Source organism: Siniperca chuatsi, linkage group LG14 (genome assembly GCF_020085105.1).
Source record: "Siniperca chuatsi isolate FFG_IHB_CAS linkage group LG14, ASM2008510v1, whole genome shotgun sequence".
NCBI lineage: Eukaryota > Metazoa > Chordata > Actinopteri > Centrarchiformes > Sinipercidae > Siniperca > Siniperca chuatsi.
Window position 1 is genome coordinate 11,511,449 of NC_058055.1, and position 19,136 is coordinate 11,530,584.

A 19,136-nucleotide genomic window follows, 5' to 3' on the forward strand; every position below is an offset into this window, starting at 1 on the left:
GCCACATTTTCTGAATGAGAAAAGTAAATTGGACAGTGCAGAATATAGCAGGGAGGAGATAAAAGCATGTCAAATTCTGGGTCATTAAAAGAAAGGGATATTTGAAATCTGGAGATATTTCTAAAGTGGTAAATAGGTATGAACAAAACTGTTGAGGGGCTCGAGATTAAGATTCTGATCTAACTAACCTCAGATGGGATTATTCAATAAATTGTGTTCTTTCCCTACGGTATCTACAGCATTGAGTCCCAATAGTCCCATATACTATTGGGACTTGTTTGTCTGTCATGGGATAAATTAGTTAGACTTGGTGATCAAAGATATCTTACCTGTGGGCTCTAAGAAGGTTACATCAACAATTTGGACGTGGTCTGTAGCAAAAACATCTCCAGGAAACCTAATGGAAGACCTGTGGAGATCCTGCCATGTGCTGGGTTTATTTGCTTTCTAGGCGTGCTTGAAAAGCAACACTGGAATCATCTAGAGTGCAGTCCCCCATACTACTTAAACTGACTGTATGTGAACTCTGAAAAACTCGGATGTTTTCATATGTGTGAACAAAACACAACACCGCCAAACACAAGAAAAAAAAAGCATGACTAGTTGACATCTTCTTTTTTAATTAAATTCTTCTTGTCTCAATAGCGCCTTTGGTTTTCTAAATACTTTGATGCAGCAATCATGACAATAGATGTCAAACTTTCTCGATTTTCCAGAATAAGCTATGTTTAGCAAATATTCTTCCTTGCTAAGTGCATGACCTTTTTTCTCTCTAGCTTAAAGTCCACTTAGGTGCACATGTCAAATTATACAAAAACGTCAGGTTTATCATATTTTACATCAACAAATAAACAGGAGTAGAACAGGGACCATTCTTACAAAAACTGTTGATCAATCGGACAAACTGTACAATAACACAAAATTAACAATGTGTGGTTAGAAAATACAATTCAGGTGACGTCAATTTAGAATTAAACATGAAAGAATGTGGACTTAAATGGGAATGTAAAGTTCTCATGGCATTCCTATAGCATACAAATATTGAATGGGCTGAAGTAGACAACAAGAATACCAGATAGATCTTTGAAACACAATTCCTTATTAAAACAAGAGGTGGCTTGAGATCAGATGTTCAAATTAAGAATGAAAGATCAATGCAACAGGGAGATCAATGAAAAAAAATCACAAAAATGCACAATTTAAACTTAACAAAAAACTGTTTAAAAAAACAATAATTACAAAAATGTTTAACAAACATATTCCTTGCCTGTATTGATTATTTTTTTTATGTGAAATGGGAAGTGAAAGAGGAGCTGACAATATGTTTGTACATTTCATATGAGCCATCGCTATGATTTGGCTCCTGATAAGAACTCATGTTTTTAGGTTCACTGCGGGCACACAGTCCCATGTTCGTACTGTGACACGGAAGTGTGTGTGTGCAGCATGTACGGGGCTGTTTGTGTGTGTTGCATACTGTAGATAGTGATAAACACAGAGGTTACCGAGTTCTGCGACGGATACATATGTTTGGCCTGCGTGTGGCCACAAAGCCGTTTTTGCAGAAGCACTTGTATGAGCCAGCAGTGTTCACACAGCGAGCATTCTTGCATGGACTGACACGAGCTCCTGGTTCAGCACACTCATCAATGTCTGAAAAAAACAAACACAAGCACTTATCAATGAGTGTAAGCTGTAAAAAAGGAAATAAAACATTGCTCAACAGTGCTAAATACAAAGTTCCTAAATACATAAATACAGACTAAATAACATATTAGTCTGTGCATATACTGTACTTATATTCCCTGAAATGCAGTAAGTAATTATTGCAAAAAAATGTTTTTGTAAAACTAGCAAGTACAAACCTATACAGCGGGTGCGGGAGTGGTCCAGCCTAAAGCCTGTGTTACATTCACACATGGTGCCCAGGTAAGAACGGACACAGCGGCCATTCACACAGCTGCATTCGTCCGAATCTTCCTCTGAACTGTCACCTTTTACAGACAAACAGGCAGGGGAAAAGAAGAAATATGGGACAGGAAGAGATTAGAAAATAAGGGTTGGTTTGGGACAAATAGATGTGTGTCTGACATATGACTGTGTATTGACACAGATGGTTCATGGTTTTACCTGGGTTGTAGTTGGCGAAAGCTGCCAGAAAATCCTGCTCCCCATCAGACTCAGTCTCCAGATGCATCTCACACAGACGACTGAACATCTCTGAAAAAAAGGAATAAATGTCTTTTTACCTCAAAAGAAAGGAAAAGTAGTAGTTGGCAGTCAAAGTTGAGAGGTCAGTCGGGTCTTTGGTTTGCTCACCTGAGTTTCTGGGTGGACAGGTGTTACACTCTGGCCCCCAGCCACGACCGTAGTGACAGCAGCACTCTGAGTAGGTCACCACCATGCCGCTCCTGGGCTCGCTGCAGATCAAGCCCTCGTCAACCTGCAGGAAACACACGTCTTTGTGGGCTGCAGTGCGATCTGGGTAAAAAAGGAGGATAAAAACAACAATTAAAGGTAAAATGAAAGAATTCGACACTATCAGATTTACATAAAATAGCTTATCATTTGCGCTACAGTACATAGTTTAAGTACAGGAAGCCACATTCAGCCAGTCCCAAGCTCTAAGATTAATATCAGGTTTTCTAAATAAAACAGTGTTATGCAAGCCAGTGGAAGATGTCCACACACAAAAATTATACTATATGTAAATTTGTAACTATAAGGATAAATGTCATTTCAGGTGCATTCAGCATGTGAAATCGGAAATTCTGATTCTATTTTTATAAATATATACAGTATTTGGCTTGGAGGAAAATCATTTCACATCAGTTCACATTGATTGTGACACCCACAATCTACTTATAGATGACGGATGTTGGTCACATGTTAAAATATCTCAATAAATGTTGCATGTAAGGCTTATGAAAGCCACTTAGATATGCTTCAGTGAAAAAATATTTATAATTCAGAGTGAAGTAGCAAGTACATACACAAAATGTACCCATCCATTTATTCTCTGTGCACGCTTATTTCGGTTGGGGGTAACAGAGGTCAGGAGCCTATCCAAGCAGCCAAAGTGCAGGAATTAGTCCACCCCATAATACAGTGAGTACTTACATATCCTACAATAGCCATAACACTTTTTCAGCTTGCTATGTCATACAGTATATTCCCACTGTAAGCCTAATTAAACCCACTATATTGTTTGTACAGTACGGAGATCTGGTCATGGCACATAGAAGCTAATACGCTTTAATAGATTAAATGATTTATTTATACTTATAACTATTAGAATCTACAAACAAATGTTAAAGTTACCAAACTCAAAGACTAACAATGTCATATCTACAAATGAAAACCAATTTTACATAAGAATAATGGTGGCTGCATGTGTTGCATTGATGATGAAGATATGCTGTTCAGTTTACTCTCATTAAGCAAACACATTATACTGTTGTAGCTCAATTGTTTGTGGATCAGTATGCTTCCTTGCCTTCTATAATTGTGTAGATGGAGTATAATAGTGTTCAATGTCATTTTTTGTCTGCTGGTTACAATGCGTCACACTTAAACAGTCCTGTAGTGTTAATTACAGATATTAAACCAGCCATATTCATGACATTCATTACTGTGTAAAACAAAGCAGACCACTGGCATGAAAACATTAAAGTACAGTGAATCACATATCTTACATGCAAAATTATCACTAGAGAGCTCAGGTCATTCTCCACTAAATGGGCAGCTTTCAAATTATTTTCTCTTCCAGAAGAAATCAGTTTTATCATTTATAATAACAGAAAAAAGAGACACACATTGTTTTTGGAAAAATAGACATGCAGAGAAAATGCTAAACGTTTTTTTCTCACACTGAACATACTCTGATATTGCTTTGTGCGCATAAATGCGCACATTACTACACAAAGTAGTATCTCTGCAAGAATGGCAAACTGTCTCTATAAAGTGCGTAAAAGGGAAAATTATATTACATAAAGCCAGTACAGGCCAGATGGGACACAAATTGGGAGGAATTACAAAGAGCAACATGAGCGGCAGATGTCGGCATAAGCCAAAACTCATTTTGATCGGTCATGCTCAGGTGAGCTGACGCTGATTTTACCCACCGTCATAGACGCACTGTTTCAGCGCTGCACTGAAGGTGAGGGGAGGGTCGCAAAAACAGTGAAAGGAGCCGGGCGTGTTCTCACACCTCCCATTCTTACAGTACGAGGGGTCCTGGCACTCATTCACATCTGCAAAGGGCACCACAGACACTGGTTACAGTATGAACATCTGCTTGGGGCCAGCTCTTAGTCTGCAGGTGGTGGACACAATAATAAAAAAAAAAAAAACTTGTGCTACATCATGAAATTCAGTACAATAGTCCTGCAATAAATACTCCATTTGTGAAGTTCACTGTGCAACGTTCAGTTTTATTCTGAGACTGTGTCAAAAATATGTTGATTCAACTCTGTGCTGATTGTTGAGGCTGTAATGTTTTTGCATTGCACTGCATTATTGAGCCAACCTCCTTCATGTACCAGTCAGCTTTAACAAGTTGCAGAGAGTTGAATCAACTCTGACACAATCTCAACAAAAATTGAACATTTTAAGCTTCAGATGCTGCATTCATTGCAGTGATATTGCATTGATATATTGGTTTGGATAACAATTTACGGTGAGTACTGTTATTGTGTCCACCCCCTGTATGTCCCGTTTGCTTTCTGTTTTACGTTTCTACCATAAATGTTACATGCAAGGTTCTGCTTATGACAAAATGAGCTTCGGTCATGCATAATACTGCAGTTGGTCTCTAATAAACATGCAACCACACTGCGATATCTGCAAAAAGGCTGCAGGTTAAAACAGGAAGCTTGGTTCCAGCAACACTTCAACTGAGGAATGCCAAGAAGTTTGTAGGCAGTTTGCAGAGAAAATGATACTGCCATGTAGGCCAGTATGTACGGTGATGTGGGTGCAGCAAGTTTCTAGTACGCATTTAGAAGGCATGTTCAAAATAGAGATCTCCCGGGTTTTCCAACTGTTTTATAAGTCCAACTGTTCTAAATCCAGGCCATTACAGGACAAGCCATATTCACATCCATTCAGTCTTTAGAACCTTTTACCCAATTTGAAAACTTGCTCAGTTTTTCAGTTTAAAAACACTTAGACAATCATGATTCCTGTCCTCAGTAAGTACAGAGGACTTCACGATGAGTGCACAGTTATCGTCAATTTTTAGATAGGCCAAAGGCCTCCTCAAATTAACAGGTTAATGGCAAAAGCATGTGTCCCACTAAGTTGATTTTAAGCTCATCAGTGTCCATCTACCCATCCATTTTCTAGTCTTTTATTTATGTCATGGTTGTAGCGGTAACACGGAGACCAGAGTCTTCCATACTTTGTATTCTCAAGAACCCAGGAATTATTCCAAACTAACAGGTCAGATGAGAGATGTTATCTGACAGCTTTTCTGTTTGCTACTCTTCCTTTTCTGAATACTAACAAAAGGAGGCTTTCCAGGTGCTCAGACCACTTCAAGTGGCTCCTTTCAATGCCAAGATGCAGCGGCTTGATATGGAGGTCCTTCTGAATCGCAGCCACACTGTGGGGAAATCCTATTGTGGCTGCTTGTATCCACACTACCCAAAGCTTGTGACCATAGATAAGACCCAAAATGAAGATTTATCAGCACTTAGCGTTTTACTTCTGTCTTCAACATCACAGCTAGCTACAATGTCTGCATTATTACTGCAACAGCAACTATTCCACTTGGGCTGGTCCTTCCCTGTGACCTGGACTGAGTAATGCTCTCTTTTGTGGGTGGGAAACACAGTCTCAAACTTGGAGGCACTGATTTTTGTCCCAACTGTGCCACACTCAACTGCAAACTGCTACAGTAAACATTGATGGCCACAAACTAAAAAGACAGCATCCTCTGCAGCAATGGCACCTTACTGTCACCAAACCAGAACTTTACAGACCTTGGCTCAAGTGTGTTCTTAAATATCACAAACAAAAGAGTTGACAAGGACACGCCTGCTGGAGTCTAGAGCCCACCTTGAACATGTTTGACCTAATAGCAAGAATGCAAACACATCACCCATTCTGAGTGTAAATTGGACAAGAGTTCACAACATTTGCTTATGCAAGTATGTTGGCTGCAACCTTCCTTTTTTTAAACAGGGGACAATTTAACTGCATGTCCCCAACATCTGGCCATGATATGTTATCAGCAAACCCTGACTCAATGACTGGGTCAACCTGGCCTGTCTGGTATCTATCTATTATGCCTCGCATAATTAGGCCTGTGATTTTGAAGAATGTACTGTGATGTAACCCCATAAAGCCAATTACCTGTTAATAAGGCTCTACTATAGCGAACACATGGTGATTGATAACCTAATCTAGTAAACTACCCACTGCGCGATAGACGTCATTTCAACATCGCCTCTATGCTTTAGCTCTGATATAGACCAGAATTTCTTTGGCTATGTATAACCCGGTTTTAGACCATATTTTAAAAACATCGTAAATGTTTTTTTTTTTTAAAGATTATTGGGCTTTTTGTCTTAATTTGATAGGAATAGCTGAAAAGAGACAGGAAATGTGGGAGAGCGAGAGAGGGGATGACATGCAGCAAAGGGCCACAGGCTGGATTTTAACCCAGGCCGCTGCCCCCGCCTTTACAGTATAAATGTTTATTTTTGTCATATACACAGATTCTGTTTATCTATTAAACGTCTTTTCAAGGTCAAATTGCTCAGTGGGTAACCAGTAGTTTACTAGAAGAAGCAGGTGCACTGCATTTCATGCTTTGGGGAGAAAGGCTGGTCTGTTGTGCTGGCTCTCTGTAAATACACTTATCTCATGTAAGCAAATTAACCAAAAATGTGGGAATGAATTGTATCTTGTGTGCACGCAATATAATTTGGAGCGCTCAATGTAGTAAAATGTGGCCTCTTATATATTTTTTCTCTCTCTATGGCCACTCCAGGGCTCCGTAGGTATCTGATGCAACTCAGTATCAGGTGGTGATCAGTTCAGATCCTCTTCATCAATACAACCAAAACATTGGCTTGGTTTTATGAAGTAACTACAACGACTACTCTTTTTTTCCCAACATGGTTTGGCCATCACCATATTGTTTTTCAGCGTTTGCGACTGAAATTACAATTACATTGACTAAATTACAAAGGCAACTACTAACTTGAGTTATAGTAGGTTATAGAATATGTAAGCCCGAGCTACTCTGTGTGGTGGTATAAGTGTGATATTTTAACAGAACTTTTTCATTTCAGCACTTCTATATGTTTATTACAGCTAAAACAAATATGAACACTGAGCTGCATACACAAACAACAACAATTTTTTACCATCACATGTACAAAATGGATATATTTATGGATAAATATCTTATATGTTTTTTTGTCCATCTGTAACTTAGACCTTGAGTTATGTTCTCAGTTGGTTTACCGCACAAAAAAATTATTTTTATTTTTTCACTTTGTGCTGTTTAGCTCAAGGATGACTCTATAATACTTCTTCCAACATCATCCTGCCATCACCGAATGAAAAAAATACATACTTTCAAGGTCGTCCCTCCCTTAACAATGTCAATGACTCAAAGTGACAAAGTAAAATCACAAAAACCCACTTCAGCCACTTAAAATATGATGAAAACACATAATATATATAATAAACTGTAATAAACTAAATAATTAAATAACTAAACTGATTCAGCATGCTCACATAATTTGCGAACATCTTTAATTGTGATCACAAAACATTATAGGCATAATGTTTGATCTGTCTGCTCAATATGATCATGTTAATGCCTTCTAGTTAATGTGACCAGTGCCTAGAAAGCTTGATGTCTATTCTCGCCTCTGTGTAGTACAATGACACCTACAGAAATTTTAGTAGATTCCTTCACCTACTTTGTTCAATTTGGCACGGAAATCAGTTTTGTCTCACATATACTGCCTCCCACAAGTGCAGACAGCCAACACTATGATTTCTTTGATTTGCTTTTTCCAGAATAAACTGCTGTTGCCCACCACTGCCTTGTTGCTCTTCATAGCCCTCCCACTGCAGAGGGTCTGTACTCACCAGCCTGCTCCTCAGGAGTCACACAACTGTTACGGTCAGTGGCCAGGGTCCAGGGTGGAGAGCAGATGCAGTAGTACGACCCTGGAGTGTCCACACAGTGGCCATTCTTACAGTTGGCCGGGTCCTTACACTCATTCACATCTGAAAAACAAAAAGACAGAAAGAACAAAAAGGTTTACTCAAGGTAATTCTTCCAGTAGCCAGATAAATGCAGAATAAGGTGTCAGGGGTCACTGGAAGAAGACACTATTTTACTCACCTGCTATTGTTACCATCACACACTTCTTCTTGTTGGAGTCTGGAGTCCAGGGCCGGTTACAGTTGCAGTAGAAGGACCCTTCGGTGTTGACACACTGACCATTAGTACACAGAGACTCGTCGTGGCATTCGTTCACATCTGAGGGAGAAAACGCAACCATAAAGAACAACACGGATCTGTTACGAAGCATCTACCAAACTGCTCTGCCTTTACAAATGTAGACAAAGCTTTAACTGAATTTTTTGTGTGAATCCTTTGAGGCGTCATTTTATGGTGTGTATCTAAGCACTTACCAATGCACTCGAGAAGATTGCTGTCATAGTAGAAGCCCTGTTGACAGTAGCACTCATAGCCCGGCAGCGTGTTCTCACAGCGACCCTTCTTGCAGATTTCATCAGCAAACAAAGAACACTCGTCGATATCTGCAGACAAGGAAGGACAAATCTCAATAACAGACTCGCAACTGATGAGACTGCCAGGATGAATTATGGGAAGTGTTGTTCGACGTAATGAGGATGGTTTACTAATCTACAACTATAAACATTAGGAACTAACAAGTTATTTGGACATGGATAAGTACAAAGGTATTTAACTCAGGTGCAACTATAATCGTTTCTATGTAATATTTTTTATCTTAACACAGAATTTCTTTGCAAATGCAGGAATATCTTATCACTGTGTAGCACTGGTGTATGTGAATATAGTTTTTTGTATAATATCTACCATGGTAGGCAGGCAGGCTGTACAGGAGACCTTCATCATAGTAGAGACCTTGCCCGTTTGGACACAGGAAGTGAAACTCGGCTGGGAGGAGAAGACCAGGCAAAGTTTAATAAACAGTACATAAGATATACAGTAGATACAGAATATGACATAATGTTCACCATTTGGTGGAAACTTTACCCAAATGCATGCACTGCTGAACCCCCTCTGTTGGTGTTAGCACAAAGCATTTACAAATATAAAATATAGTGCAATCATCATGCCCACAATTCTCACAGTATACAGTATTATCTCAGCAACTTTCTATTATTAAAATGAACTACAATCATAACATATTCAACACACTCAGCTACAAACTCACCGATGCACATGTACAGTACTGTCTGACTTGGTTGAATGCGTGTTTATGCACAGTGCACTGTAATGTAAATGTACCTGATTGGGAGACAGGACAGGGGTAGATCTCACAGTGGTCTCCCCATCCCACGCCAATGGAGCAGCAGCACTCCTGCTTGGTGACATTGGTGGCCAGGACGCTGTCGCAGAACACAGTGTCATCGAGGTTCAGGTAGCACTCCTTCTTCTCGTCCGTCAGCACTTGAACTGCTGCAAGAGCAATGTTGAATGTTAGGGAAAAGAGGTTTTGGTGTGCCAATCCAGTCACTGGACTGGACCTCAAATGGGCTTTCCAAGCTGGTGTTCCTTTTAATTTGAATGCTTTAAAATTAGTGACTTGGTTCATTTAGAATATAGGACTTGGTCATGTATGACCAATGATTATAATTGTTTGGCTTTCGGGCCCTCAGGTTTGGTTTGGGTTTGAAGTGAAATGTTTTGGGTTCGGGACAGGCAGGGATCAAAAGTTCAGGCCTGGTTAAAGCTCTGGGATAAATGTGGGTCTACAGTAAAGCAGAAGGAATCAGAGCAGGCTTACCCTCACAGCTGTGTTTGTCCTCTGAGAGGACATAACCGTGATTGCAGACACACACATATGAGCCTGGTCTGTTCTCACAAGAGCCGTAGGGCTGGCAGAGACTTCTGTCTGCGACACATTCATCTATGTCTGAAAGGGAAGTCACACATGCTGCTCTAAGTATTTGTTTCAATCCAAACACCATCTGAGTTGCAAACAAATAGATTTTGATTTTTTTAAACAGCTTTTTAACAGAGTAAAGTAAAAAACATTTGGTCATTGATAAATTTGTTCAGACATTTAAAATATCGGCAAATGTAGTATTAATAGCATGTACGCTACTTTTTACTTAAAATCCCATAATGCAATGCCTTTGAGAGATGTGTAAATTACACCTGATGATTCAAAATAATGACCAAAATCCCAATTTACTGTTAACTATAGAGTAAACGATTGAGTGTTTATCATGTAGGAAATAGTGAATGTAGAGAGAGAGTGACTTTGAACAGACGTTTATTGCAGAACTTTGTAAAAAAAGACAGCAACATCATTTCTTAACAGAGATCAAAGATAAAAGTTAAAGATAGTCAAAGGTTAAAAATAAGGATAAAAAAGATCTGCAGCTTTACACTGCAGTTTAGCTTACCATCTCCTGCATATGAGTCGGTTACTAGTTACTAGCAAAATGACAGACAGCATCCTGTTTTCTAATAAACGTCTGACCTTAACGATTTAAAGAGACTGACCTTGGCATCTCCTGCCTCCGAACAGCATGTAGCCCTTCTGGCACTCACAGTGGTATGAGCCCATACTGTTGATACAGCGGCCCCTCTGACAGTTTGATGGCCTCTCACACTCATTGATATCTGAAGGGAAGGAAATAAAAACAATGTTGGAATGTGAAGCATGTGGTGAACTATTATTAATGAACTGGTCAAAACCAAACTGAACTCAGCTGCACTTTATTTGGACAATCCAATGCCAATTAGTTATCAAGAGACAATAATATGTCTATTGAGTTTAAGGTGATAAATAATTGCATATTGGTTCCATGCGAACACTATTAAAATACACGGTTTGTTGAATAATTCATGCCTTCACAGTGGCTGCCCTCTTGTGTGCGCTGGTATCCTGGGTAGCACTGGCACTGGAAGGAGCCTTCTGTATTGATGCAGTGGCCATAAGCACACAACCTGACGTCCTCACACTCGTCAATGTCTGTTTGGGAAAAGGACAACTTAATTAATGATTAAGAATTCCTCATCTTTAGCACCAAACGGCCATTAAATCTCTCAACTTAGTCTAGGTAATGTCATGTAAAGGTTAGGTAAGCATTACTTACCACTGCAACCTTTGCTGTCTGAAGATGGGAGGAAGCCCTCGTTGCACAGGCAGCGGTAAGTACCAGGGAGGTTCTCACAGTGCCCGTTAGAACAGATGCCAGGCTTCTGACACTCATTAATGTCTGGTGAAACATGTAGGGGAGATTAAAAGAAGGTCAATTACAGTGATACAATGTTTGTAGCAAAGGATAGCTGTTTTTTATTTGCTGAGTTCAACTGCACATTATTGACTCGTTTTGAATGGTTGGTTTTAACAAGACCTAACTCCATAATTTCCATGGCATTTTCCATGGGTTGGCTGATACTGATACTAATATATTTTACATTATTGCAGTACTACGACATTATGCCTTGTTTCCACCAGTGAGGTCTATATATTATTATACTGTAACTGTGATGTGTGGTGCAGATACAGTGGCCTAAAAACTGCTTTAGTATCTGATTTATTATTCAAAATGACAATATTCCCAAGTGTCTGTAACCACTGAAGCAGTGGAGGCCAAATGATTCAAATGTGTGGAAACATGGAATGTAATGTGTAATACTTATCTTGAAATAACATTTTTTGCTTTTGTTTTGCTTCTACAGTAGGTTGATCTGAGGTGTTTCCCTGTAATAATGCCTAACACAATGTTGGCTCAAGGTCAAACAATTGGTCTTGATGCAACAGCATATTTTAAGGAGGTATGCCCAGTACTGATAAGCTGACTGAATTATGCTGTTCTGTACTAATGAGTATATGGCTTTTCTTTGGGCCTCTGCTGCTGAGTGAATGTAGGCGAATAACTGCTCATTGTGATCGATGTTGTCCATTATTTGCAAATTAACAGTCACATAACACAAGTGGGAGTGACATAATTCAAACACCCTTTACTGAAGGCAGGTTAACTCGAATTTTTAGCATGATAATAATGCCTTCCATTTGGCAGAGCGCAACAAAAACACACCGACAGAAAGACAGATAAAAAATAAAATAAATAAAATTAATAAGTGATGAATTTTGCTGTACGGCACTCACCATAGCATATGCTGGAACGGGCTTCGTGACCAGGCAAGCAAGGAACACACTCATAGGAGCCTGGTGTGTTCTCACATTGCTCATTGGGACAAGTGTCGGGATTCAAACACTCATTAATGTCTGGAATAAGTGAGAAGAAGTATTCACAAACACACACTGAAGATCACAGACGCAAGCATATTATAGTGACGCACAAGTGTTTTGTCAGTGCACTAATATCCATACTGTCATAGTAATCAGTGTCTTTGTACCTTCACAGGCCGGATGACGGTGTGACTTGCTCCTAAAGCCCATGTGACAGTCACATTTATAATAACCGGGCAGGTTCACACACTGGCCTCCGACACCACAGATGTCTTGCTGAGAGCACTCATTCACATCTACAAAACAGAAAGGATAAAGCGAATGCAGGATCTGATAACTTAAAGAAACAACATTTTAACATGGAAATCACCTAACTTACCTATGCACTTAAGTCTCCCATGCTGCACCATGTGTTTATAGCCCTGACGACAGAGGCATTTATAACCTCCTTCTATGTTGATGCAAAGGCCTCTGCCGTGGCCGCACGGTTCTGTCTCACATTCATTATTATCTGGACAACAGGAGAGAAGAGTGAGAAAAGTAAAACAGTGTTGAATATTACAGACAGACTACAGAGGGTCGTAGAGCTCAGAGGACACAGTGCTCTGATTCCAGGAAGTGTTTTTCATCACCTGTCCAAACATCATTCCTTTAGTGATAGTGTGTGTCATGCATTAGATCGACTACCTTTTACTTACTTCAAGATCCATATGCATGAAATAAACTACAAAGCTAACCTTACAAATCCATGTGTTTCACTCTAAGAAGACATAATGTTTGAGTCACACCTCAACATAAGTATAAAAGCATAATCAATAAAAAGGGAGACATAATTTTAACCAATCAAATTAAAGTTGGCAGTGAAACTTTGTATCTCAAATCTTTAAATCAAAATGCTTCTTAAAGGGGTACTCAAACTATTTAGTAATGCATTTCCATAAAGTTGGGGAACTTACAAGAGAAACATTTTTTAAAAAGGTGGTCAAAATCGAAGCAGCAGAAGGCCTGACTTTCAGTCCCTAGTACAGGTCAAGCTCAACTGTATATCTGTGATAGTAAAAATTAGCTTGAAACAAATAAAAACAGAACATTTTCCTGGAATCAGAGTGACTTGTGTTTGCTAGGGGACACCCATGCATAAGAAACTAGATGAGAAATCTCTTGTCACTATCCATCCATCACCTTTCCATCCCTGCACCTCCTCTAACCACGGTCTCTACCATTGTCTCTTACCCTCACAGATGTTCTTCTGCGGGTTGAGATGGTAGCCAGCGTGACAGTGACAGATGTGGCCGTTCAGGCTGTTCTCACACTCTCCATGACCACAAATGCTCCTGCTTAGCTTGCATTCATCTGTCTCTGCTTCAAGGAGGGAACAGAGCGGCATTACATATATATATATACACACACATGCATATACAGTATATATATAGATATGTAGATGTATATTGTATACATATTATTATTATTTAATATATATAAAGCTGATAACACCCATGCCATACCTAAATTCCTCTATCTTGGCCATGTTCACACTATTCAACTTTTTGAAAGGCCTATGACTTTTTCACATCAAAGCCAATGACAGGTGTCAGTCAGAAACACAGAGAAAGGCTGCTCTGAAAGAGGAACTGTATTGGATTTCTTAAGGAGTACTTTCTAAAAATCATAAATTAGCACACAAGACAGGTTTCACAGACCACAATCAGAATATGAAAGCAGTAAAAGCAGAAAAGTCAGTGCCTATCAGTGATATCTTTGGGGGATGTTTTTTTATGGACATTTATGTCTTTTTATGGACATCTTTATGGAAGTGTGCATCACATAACCTGCTTTTAAATACCAGCACAAAATGTAGTTATGGCAACACTTGCTTCCATAAAACACAAAGAGTGTGAACATAGCCTTAGGGCTGGTTCATGCTTCATGGTCACAGGCATTGCCTCAGTGTTTAAATAACTCTTTTGCATGCTGTTATAAATTATGTTTATTACATGGAGAAAGTCAACATGTCATTTGTAAGTGATGGACCAAAAGCTCATTTCCTCTTGCTGGGGAATGTGGAGAGCTGGGTTTTCCAGTTTTGAGGCGCATGAAACATGAACCAGTCTTTACAGAAGTAACTCTCTACAAGCTTAATGCAGAATAGATGTTTGAGTCAGTTTGAGGTTTGCAGGGAACTCACGCAAGATTTTTGTCTGTGTTTCGAAGGGGTCATTGCCTGGGGTCATTCTGATGATTGTTGGAGGGGTGGGTTTAACAACTGTGGATCCAACAGAAGAGAGGTGAAGTGGACAGACTTTAGGAGGAAATATGACATGTTGAACTTTAGTCCTGATATTTTTGTCTTCACCACACACGGGGAACATTTCTCTACGCTACGTCTATCAGTCATTGTTGCAGTTAGCAGCAAGACAGAAATTTTCCCCTCATTGTGACAGCCGAAGTATCAGGAGCGAATAAATGTTCACTTGCGTTTCAACATGTTCTATCACTGGAGTTATGGAGTATGAATGTGACTGGTGAAGTTAGAGGTGGGTTTACCAGGCACACGAGGACTGCTGGTGCTGGTGAGAGCCTGCTGCGCAGCAGTAATCGTCTCTGGAGGCCTCTCCTGATTGAGAGAAATTATCAGATTTCACAACAAAAATAACCAGTTATTATTACTGTATTAAAAAGAGAAATAATGTCTTACCAGTCGCACTGGTTCTGAAAGGAAAAGAGATGGAGGGATATTACAATTGTGAATTCACATGATCTGTACAAAGTACTCACAAACAGATTAGAAATTGTTAGAAATGTTTGAACTCATGAATACAATATTCGATGACTCACCCTCCTTGTCAGGCTTGCGGGGGAAGATGATGGGAGGGAAGGCCACGGTCTCTCTTATATTTTGGAGAAAGTAGCCTTTTCCAGCAGGGCAGATCTTACTGAAAGCCACTGAGCACCACATAGAGAGAGAGGAGAGGATTCTTCTCTTACTTTATTTCACTTTTTTAGAATCTCAGTTTAGTCACTAAAGCAATTCAGGCTTTTTGCTGAATTGCTGTTTTGATATTTGCAAGCAGCACAGATTACTTTCTGGAATCTAACTCGACAAATTGTATAAAAAATGTATGAAAGTCCTAAAAAGTTATAAATTAAAGTGAAACTTGGCTTTGAAAAGAAATCCAACTACTTCCAATATGTTATTAACATTTATGACTTAAGGCAGTATAGACAAACATACTGTAGATGTTAAGTACAGAGTGTATTAGGAGCTGGAACCTCATTTACTGCTTCACTATTAATCCAACACAGAAACAAGCAGAAACCTCACCCATAATGAGTATATAATAAGATGCAAGATATGTAATGTTCCTTTTATTAACATTTATATTATATAGTACATATATTACGTATATCTCTATTTTGTAAAAAATCTTATATCTTAGTGTCATCAGACAAGAAGAGTGAGAAACCTGCACTTGAGCTGCGTAATGACGCAATGAATAATCACCACAATATATTAAACTTCATGAGTATTCTGATAAAATCATTAATTTAGATTAAGCCACACACGGATGAGATTAATATGAACTTTACATCTTAAAGCAGTAAGAACAGAAAATCTACCTTAATACATAAATCTATGCAGTAAAGAATGATCATTTAATATATAGGGGAAACCTGTGGTGAAACTTTAAAGTTTCTATCATAAATTTCTTAAGTAATTGTGTTCATAAAGTGTGTTTACATGCAGAAGGACAGACAGATGTTGTCATGACAACATATCGTGAACTGCAACTTGCTTTTTATTGAACATTTCATTTACTGAAAATCATTAGGACATTTTCTCAGCCTGTACCTGCTCTCCGTCCACTCACCTGTGCCCACCTGAGGACATCTTTCACAGTTGCGGCCCCAGGCTTTGCCTACCGTGCAGCAGCACATCTCCTGGGTGAGGTGGGTGGGTAGCGCGTGCTCGCAGCCCCTGGCCTCGGACGCTATCCGGAAGCACTGAGCCTGCTCAGCTGGAGATTCTGACAGAGACAGGGTTTCATTTGGGAATGATCCATCCCGACGAAACGGACGAGAATCCCATTTTGGAATGAAAATGTAATGTCAAAAGCAGAGAAGAGAGAAAACCCAGAAAGGCCTCTTACTCACCAACACAACGATTCCCATCAAACACCAAACCGGCCTTGCAGGTACATTTGAAGCTGCCCAGTGTGTTCAGACAGTCTCTGTTCTGACAGACACCCTGCATAGAGCACTCGTTGATATCTTCAAGGTCGGGAGGTGGGGTGTAAAAATGAAAAGGTTATTCTGGTATACTGTAAAGGATGATATCTATTCAGAAGTGATACAGGAGCTTTATCACATGGGAACTGTAGTTTTAATAAGTACATAAAAATAATAGAAGCAACTCCCAAACTGAACTCTTAGCTCTTGTCCTTGTTATAAGCTACATCCTGCCTGTGTTACCTTGACAGTGAGTGCTGTTGAATCTTTTATAGCCTTGTGGACAGGTAGAGCCGTAGTCTTCCACAATGGTCTGCTTGACTGATGCATCTGAGGGAGGAGAAGACACGGCAAAGCACAGAGGGAAAGGTGAGAAAAACGTGTGGAGTGAGAAGGGCTGCAGGTGGATGATACAAACCAAAATAAAATTGTAAAAGCCCTACCCAATAATCTACTTTAAAAATAGTTGTAGTAGAAGTTTGAACATTTAAGATAGAAATTAATCTCCTGTAAGTATTTAGCCTGTAAAAAGAGAAGAATTCCCAACACCAACTTCTACAATATTTAGAAATGTTAAGGATTTAAGAATGTCAGGAAACTTTATAGCCATTATTTTTAAGCACACATAATGTGTTTTCCTGAATCCACTGCATTTCAAACTAAAAAATGCCATGTTTTGGTTTTCTGCAAGAAAGCCAGTAAATATTTCCCAAGATGTCAAACTATTCCTTTAATATGTGTATTATATTAGTCTAAAAACATAGAAAAACAACATACTAAGCTTCATTTCATGCAGTCACATTATAGATGCAGAGTCCAGTACTGTATTTTTGGCAATGATGCCGTTACAGTGCGAAGCAATCGTAGCTACTGCTACTTTGACAAGCAGAAGTTTGTAATTTTGAGAAATACGAGAGTTAGATGAGAACATTGATACCACTGTCATATCTGTCTGTTAAATATAAGGCTACAGCCAGCAGCTTAGCTTAGCACAAAGACTGGAAACAGGGGAAACAGCTTACCTGGTTCTGCCAGACTGTAACAAAATCTGCCTACCAGCACTTCTAAAGTACACAAATTAACACGTTATATCTTGTTTGTTTAATCTGTACAAAAACCATAGTACTAAAACTTCAGTTTTCCATTTTACCGGGGGGTAATGTGGGGTGTAAAAATGTTGGATTTTGTTACCGTTAGACAGAGCCAGGCTAGCTGTCCTCATTTCCAGTCTCTGTGCTAAGCTAACATTAAGATAACTGGCTGCTGGCTTCATATTTGCCGTACAAATATGAGCATGGCATCAATCTTCTCATCTAACTCTCAACCAGAAAACAAATAAGCATATTTCCAAAATTTCAAACCACTACTTTAACAATTCTTTTCTTCTTTCTTTGCTTTTCTTTTTCTAATACTTTTTATGAGGCCTTTGATGAAGTGTAGCTTGTCAGCGAATAGACTAAAAAAGTCTTTCATAAGATTTTAACTCATAACAATGCATTATTCTTGTTCTTGTTCTTACTCTAAATGAACCGTGAACCTCTAACACAGAAGTTGTTCTACTTTCCATTAGGGAGTAAAAAACATGTAAGGCAGTTTCATTAGAGAGCTGCACTCACGCGAACATTTTGAGAGCACAATGAAAAGAGGGGCAAGATCACAGCTTACTTTTGCTATTTTCATTAAAAAAAGAGGAGCTTATAGATGATATGAATGTAACAAAACAGAAAGCACTCCAGGCAAGAATCCAGTAATTTAAAGACTAACCAGACGTACAGTGTCAGGTTTGGTCAAAGGCAGCATTGTCTGAGTCAGAACTGAGAGACGGAATAATAGCGGAGTGGAAAAACGTGAGTAGCCAAGATTTTCTTGAAATTCAATCTTCAGCAATGTGATGACAGTCCTGCACTGGGCAGGGCCATAGAAACATGCTTAAGTAGAGGGTTATTTTCCACATTCTCTTTTTCTGTCTCACTGGCTGTGTGTAATTCCTGTAATTTCTTCCGTTTTCTCCTTCCCAACTGTTCACACACTCCCTACTCCACCTTACCACTAACTTTCATATACACATTCAAACACATTTTTATAGAGGTATGAAGTGATTGTTTTAATCCAGGGCCATAATTTCATAAGGTGGAAGGTATAAATTGCTGGGAATGCTTGACAGTGTTGGCTCAATAAGCAATAATTTATTTCCAGGAACACACAAGATGTAGATTGGATGAAAATCTACTAAGGATTACTTAGAAGAAAACAATTTGTTGCACTAAGTAGAGCTAAGTAAGATGAAAATTTAAAGTAGAGCAGATTTCTTGAAGCAACCTGTAACTCACTTGGTAGTTTGGGGCACTGATAACACTTGTTTTGTCCCCATGAATTCCCCACACTGCCGCAGCAATCCTCCTGATTGGTCAGAACAGGAAGCGGGGTGCTGTTGCACTAAAACAAGACCGGACAGAG

At 39.2% G+C, this 19,136-nt stretch overlaps 1 protein-coding gene across 5 annotated transcripts in view; it reads right to left on the reverse strand.

Annotated features, from left to right (window-relative positions):
• Nucleotides 1–600: 600 nt before the first annotated feature.
• ltbp3 (latent transforming growth factor beta binding protein 3) overlaps nt 601–19,136 on the reverse strand; it is a 34,394-nt gene continuing 15,858 nt past the window's right edge. Inside the window, exons 4-29 of one of the 5 annotated variants that reach the window (XM_044223161.1) lie at nt 19,010–19,115; nt 16,923–17,009; nt 16,605–16,721; nt 16,322–16,477; nt 15,288–15,395; nt 15,148–15,161; nt 14,997–15,066; nt 14,638–14,715; nt 13,686–13,814; nt 12,832–12,963; nt 12,620–12,748; nt 12,369–12,488; nt 11,350–11,472; nt 11,103–11,225; nt 10,754–10,873; nt 10,029–10,157; nt 9,530–9,700; nt 9,095–9,175; nt 8,665–8,793; nt 8,372–8,509; nt 8,113–8,253; nt 4,125–4,253; nt 2,320–2,481; nt 2,131–2,220; nt 1,866–1,994; nt 601–1,653 (exon numbers count right to left, since the gene is read on the reverse strand). In XM_044223161.1, the coding sequence (XP_044079096.1) occupies nt 1,502–1,653; nt 1,866–1,994; nt 2,131–2,220; nt 2,320–2,481; nt 4,125–4,253; nt 8,113–8,253; nt 8,372–8,509; nt 8,665–8,793; nt 9,095–9,175; nt 9,530–9,700; nt 10,029–10,157; nt 10,754–10,873; nt 11,103–11,225; nt 11,350–11,472; nt 12,369–12,488; nt 12,620–12,748; nt 12,832–12,963; nt 13,686–13,814; nt 14,638–14,715; nt 14,997–15,066; nt 15,148–15,161; nt 15,288–15,395; nt 16,322–16,477; nt 16,605–16,721; nt 16,923–17,009; nt 19,010–19,115 (3,063 nt within the window). In that variant the 3' untranslated portion in view covers nt 601–1,501. The remainder of the gene's footprint in view (nt 1,654–1,865; nt 1,995–2,130; nt 2,221–2,319; nt 2,482–4,124; nt 4,254–8,112; nt 8,254–8,371; nt 8,510–8,664; nt 8,794–9,094; nt 9,176–9,529; nt 9,701–10,028; nt 10,158–10,753; nt 10,874–11,102; nt 11,226–11,349; nt 11,473–12,368; nt 12,489–12,619; nt 12,749–12,831; nt 12,964–13,685; nt 13,815–14,637; nt 14,716–14,996; nt 15,067–15,147; nt 15,162–15,287; nt 15,396–16,321; nt 16,478–16,604; nt 16,722–16,922; nt 17,010–19,009; nt 19,116–19,136) is intronic. The other 4 variants (XM_044223164.1, XM_044223165.1, XM_044223162.1 and 1 more) reach the window with 4 other exon arrangements.